The sequence below is a fragment of the Lottia gigantea genome (assembly GCF_000327385.1).
Source record: "Lottia gigantea unplaced genomic scaffold LOTGIsca_35, whole genome shotgun sequence".
Classification (NCBI taxonomy): Eukaryota; Metazoa; Mollusca; class Gastropoda; family Lottiidae; genus Lottia; species Lottia gigantea.
The window spans coordinates 2197334-2203333 of record NW_008709190.1 but is presented as its reverse complement, the minus strand read 5'-3'; the positions used below and the strand labels follow the sequence as shown (position 1 = coordinate 2203333).

General features: G+C 31.2%; 1 protein-coding gene across 1 annotated transcript in view; it reads right to left on the bottom strand.

The window, feature by feature from the left end:
- The window catches only part of LOTGIDRAFT_216980 (hypothetical protein), a gene marked incomplete at its 3' end in the record, with an annotated part of 60463 nt that overhangs the window by 30142 nt on the left and 24321 nt on the right, over nt 1-6000 (bottom strand). Inside the window, exons 24-26 of the mRNA XM_009058746.1 lie at nt 5515-5636; nt 3878-4176; nt 550-624 (exon numbers count right to left, since the gene is read on the bottom strand). Of these exons, the coding sequence (XP_009056994.1) occupies nt 550-624; nt 3878-4176; nt 5515-5636 (496 nt within the window). The remainder of the gene's footprint in view (nt 1-549; nt 625-3877; nt 4177-5514; nt 5637-6000) is intronic.

Here is a 6000-nt window from a genome sequence, read left to right as displayed (position 1 = left end):
ATCAAATATCACAAAATAGAACATTATTTTGATTGAAACTCAGAGGGTGTTTGTCTCAGTCTTGTCATTATCTTGATGAAAGTCTGGTGACCTTAAGAAGTTAGCTTTTGCATAATTCACAAAAACCCAGTCAAAGACCAGCAGGTCAACCAACCAATGGTTGTTTCAGATTATCTGAGAGAGATCATTGCCAAGATTTAATCAAAGACCAGCAGGTCAACCAACCAATGGTTGTTTCAGATTATCTGGGAGAGATCATTGCCAAGATTTAATCGAAGACCAGTAGGTCAACCAACCAATGGTTGTTTCAGATTATCTGGGAGAGATCATTGCCGATATTTAATCAAAGACCAGCAGGTCAACCAACCAATGGTTGTTTCAGATTATCTGGGAGAGATCATTGCCAAGATTTAATCAAAGACCAGCAGGTTGTTTCAGATTATCTCGAAAAGATCATTGCCAAGATTTAGCTAAGGACCAGCTGTTTCACCAACCAGTTCTTTCTATATTTTTCTTTCAACCAATCTTCGTTAATATACATGTATTTACCTGTTAAATCCCACAATCATTTTAACAACTAGTGGATTCCCTGATACAATATCAGACATCTTATCAACTTTAGATCTGAAAATATACATGGTTTCTAGAATGTTCAATACCACAACCGAAGCTAATAGGATATGCATGGCAGACCCAGACAGGTTAGGAATGGTTTAGCTTCTCCTTTTGTCAAAAGCCATGGTTAAAAAAGCATTCGCATTGATTATTCCCTGTTAGAAACAAAGGAATTGAGCCCCCAATATTTGGGTGACTCTACCACGCCTGAAAAAAAGGTATAACTTTCCAGCAACTGCCTTTTCCACTTTCAAAATCACTTTTTCTAATGCTAAATACAAACGAGAAATAATGATCAAAAATTCCTTCCAATAAAATTTCCTATATAATCCTAAATTCAAATATGGTTCCCTTTTTTATAAGGGGAAAGAATCAGGTATAACATTTGCTTTGATCGATAGTAGACCATTTACTGTCAAATACAGATCTATGTTCAGTTAGTTTAGAGAACCTCACCATCCAATCACCAATAGATATTAAAGGGATTGTAAAGAGAAACTTTCTGAAATATGTATGTGTATCTGGAACCCTAATAGAATCAACTATTCCAATTTTCAAACAAAGGTCTGTGGTTCCTGCAATTCCACTATATCAAAGCGTTTTATGATGTAACTAATCGCAAGGGGTCTTAGGTGATAAAGCTTATTTTGCAAGTGTTGATGTCATCAAACACTTTGTTATGTTGCAGCGTCTGATTGAAAATTGGAATGGTGCAAATTGATGCTAATAGTGTTCCTGATACAAATAAACATTGAGAAAACCTCTTCTAAAATATTAAAGACGTTAAATGCACTACTACTATGTCCCAGGATAACAACAAAATTTAAATCTTCAAATTTAGCCAAATTAAATTTAAATTCATCAGTGCTCATTTTCTGTTCTTCAGGGTTGATTGATGAAATTACAGAGCTAGCATGTTATTTGTGTTTCCAAAAAAAGGTTTCAAAAATGCTGTAATCTCTAATCAATCCTGATTAATGGATATCATGCCAACTTAACCCCGTCTTCTTTGGACTATCAAGTCCTAGAACAAATGCCACAAGGCAGTTTGGTTTATTCCCCTCGCAAACAATCAATATCATATAAGGTCAACAAGTTCAAGAAAAGTGTGTCAGAATGGTAGAGTACCATTACTATCTTAGTACTTATTTGTCCAAGAAAACAATCAAGCGCCATACTCTGAAGAATAGGGTAAACGAAACATGCTAGTAAATGATCTATCTTCAGTTTTCTTCCACTATCTTGACATTTTTTTAACTATAACTATTGTTTATATATGTAAAAATAATTATAATTTGAGATATATTTGTCACCAATAGATTAGAATAAAAAAGATAGCTTGCCAGGCAAGGTAACATACGCCTACTGGCAGCTGTCAGAAATAATAAAACAGTCTTTAGTGACTAAAGTATGAATTTATGAAAATAAGTAGGAAAATAAATTGAAAACATATTGAACATATTATGTTCGCACACACATTTTGACACGTGTTTCCTAAGTCAAGGGCAATAACTCAAAGACCGTTCATCGAAAATTCATCAAATTCGAACTTGACCAAGAACTCATTATAAATGATCACACCAAATTTAATTAAAATCAGTTGAAAACTGTAGTCTCTATTGTGTTCACAAGAAATGTTGACGGACCAACAGATCGACGGACAGGTGCGACGGCAATATGTCCACATTTCCATGTGGGCGTATAAAAAGCAGGCATTATCATTCTTTCTTCTAGTGTATATTTGACAGAATCTATGATTAATATCTGTCACATTATCATCCGAAACTATATATGGTTCTTGCGTGGAAATAACAGCTACCAGGGTGATGACTGTGACACAAATATCAAAATTATCACTGAGCTTTAAAGGAATTCATGACAACCAATCTGACTTTCCATCTAAGTTCTGCGGATTCTGTTATCCCAGGAAATCTTTACCAAACTATGACATCTATTACAATACCATTTAACTTTAAAGCCACAAGTTTCCCTTATACAAAAGCTTCTGGGTCCAAAGTTCCTTAAGGACAACATTTGATACAATAATGCTAAAAAATTGTGTATTTCTTCACATGTACAGTCTCTAAATATTTATATAATATATAACTTCCTATAGAGTGTTGTTTTCAATATGACTATTGTCTAAGCAAGGTCAAAAAAGTTTTTTTGAATTTTCTATATTTTTCAAGAGAAATATCAACCTCAAAATAGTACGTTTAGTCCTTAGAGTATCTTTGTGTTGATAAAAATATAATTTTTTATAAGTTTACATTGAAAAGAAACACATTTCTCTCCATGACAATTTTTAAAAAGTCCCAAATTTTGGCTGAAAAAATTGTCCTCTGTAAAACAAAAATTTGGAAGACATAATATGTGCTTATGTTTATATTTTTATCAAAGCAAAGTCATTTTAAGACTAACAGTATTATTTTGAGGCTGCTATTCCAATTCTCATAAAAATAATGGAAAATTTCTAAGACCTTTTTACCTTGCTTAGACAATAAACTATGGTAAATTTCCTCTTCCTCTTAGTATGGATACATTAACTATTTAAAATAATTTTACCAAAACCAAAGAAATAAGGGCTATTATAATTCCATTCCATATTAAAGAGATATTGGGATAATTGAATTACATGTATACTTACAATCGGCTAGAGGCAGCATAAGATAAAGAAAAAAAACGTAAGAATCAAATATCAGAAACATTAATAACTATTTTAAGGTGGCTTAAAACAAGTTTAAACCATTTTGAAATGTTAGTGTTATACTCTTGAAAAAACATACAAAAATTGACAAAACCATTGGTCATCTGATCAAAATACAGCAAAATCTAAATGATGTGTACTATTACGGTTTTTTAACCTTTGACATCATAATTCATGTTGCTTAACTAATCATAGGCAAAATTCTCATAATTTTAAGAGAGACAAAGAATTTTTGTCCAACAAAATATGTCCCATAATAAATGATGTCCGAAAAGAAATCATATTGATCAAGATGACCCTATCCCCAACTTGCCCATCTCTAACTATTATGAAGAGAGCTGTTCATGTTCTTAACCTTAGAATAGATTGAGAATTCTAAACAAAATTTTAGGCCAAACTTTCAATTACAATAACAATTAATTGGTTGAAACATAATTCATAGCTGAACTCTATGATAGTAAGAATGTCTACAGATTCACATACAGCGAGCAACCTAAATCTGTATTTTAATCAGACGAAGCCAATGAGAGAGGAGAGTTGAAAATAAATACTCACAATATTTCCTCTCGTAAAGCTGTTTCAAATAATTTAATTAACAAATATTCTTCTCTTTGATTGGAACCATAATTAAACAGGGAATAAATCACAGATTCCATAAATTTGGTGGATCGGATCTGGGGCATTTCAAATATCAACTTGGCAAGATAGTTAGGGTTGGTTTGTAGGAGGTAAAATAAATGCTGATAGCTGTGAAGCTTCTCGTGACTCTCTCGACTTAATGCTTTTAAGCCTTTAGGTCCGTCTAATGGTTGATCTGCTCTTTTAGTTAATTTCTTATTGTGCATTACTACATCCTGAAAATAATTTTTGCCAACAAAATTTAACTTAAAGGTATACTACATCTTAGAATGAACATAAAATTTTAAAATTTAAACTAGGCCAATAAAAGCATATATTCATCAGTAGATATACCTGGTGTCATAAATAACATAACAGGATCCTTATATAATCCGATAAATCAAAAAAACTTAACAATTATCCATAAATATGCAATTAACTATTGAAAAATACTTTAAGCCTTTTTCAATAATTACTTAGTTTTATGAATTTTCCAATTTTCTAGATTTTACAGGGTTCTGTTGTAACTTTATGACATCAAGATAACTGAAGAATAGATACTCATATTGGCCATTTTTGAGAATGTAAATTACGTAGTATCACGTTAAAGGGATTGTAAAGAGGTTTTCTAAATTTTTTATGTCTATTGGGGATACTGATAGCATCAATTTGCACCATTCAAATTTTCAATATGACATCTGCGGTACTTGCAATTTTACTAAAACTAAGTGTTCTCATATCAATAGCAGCTATAGTGATAAAGACGTTATAAATTACATAGTTTATTTATTAGAATTACAAAAAATCCAAGATGTCTGACTTAAAATTGAAATGCCGCAAATCACTGATTTCAATATCTCCCTTGCACATAAAATGTTAAGAAAACCTTGTTACAATCCCTTTAAATCACTGGAATTGAACTCCTACACCTTATTTTTTACTTCATGTTTTTGACATTTCAAATTGTGGGATAAAATTGGCAAATTCATAACAAGACACTTTAAGACACAGACTACTTGATGAGTTCTGTCAAATGAAAGATTGGGTGATAAGCTTGATAAGCCATTAAGAATAGTGTGTCTTTCAAAATGTCTGTCAAATCATTAAAGATGGGTTCCCTTATTTTCATTGATGAAAATGAAAATGCTAATACTTATATGAATAGCAAGTAGAGGTGTTCTAATGACTTAGAAAAATACCACTTTGTCTCAAATTTCCATAATTAATTCAACAATAAGCTAAATTAGAGGAGAATTACCAGCAGAATTCTATAGAGTGACTGATCAAGAAAGGTCAAAAAGTCTTTTTTTGTTTATCCAGACTGTACATACATGGACATTTATGATTGGTTAATTCTATGCAATAACAACATAATGATATGATTAAGAATACATGATAATTCATTAGAAACACCAATTAATTAAATAGTTTTATTAATTTGACACTAAAAAATAAGGAAACCCATCTTTAAAACGAAATCCTTCATACAACAAAACTTCATCTCTCATACAAAATGAATCACATTATCACATTTCATGTTAAATCACAGAATAAATATTATCTTAGTCTCTAACCTGTAAGGTGATTCTATTCTTTATTAATAAACCTATTTTAATATCCATCTGATCTAAATCTTGTTCTAATTGTTGATTGGATCTAATTTCTGCCACCACCTGCTGACGTAGTTTCTGTAACTCTGTTAAAATGACAACAGAAACACATTTATTCACTAACTTATTTAAGATAAAGAAATTTGTATTGTCTTCAGAAGCACAAGAAATGTACAAAAAATCTCATAATTCCTTCAAAAATACCTCTAACTTTCTATTTCTATATATGTCTTTTCTATATATGGCAGAGTCTTAAGAAAAGACAAACCGGCAATTTAACATTCAAATGAGAATAATTCTAGCAACACATGGATGTTAAGGCTCAAATTTTTGGATACAAATGGAATGAATTAAATGCATTAGCTGATATAAATATCTTTAGGACTTGCCAAATATCTACATAGATATAGCACATAGTTTTCTGTTTTGTGACTTAGGCCAGTGCTTTTA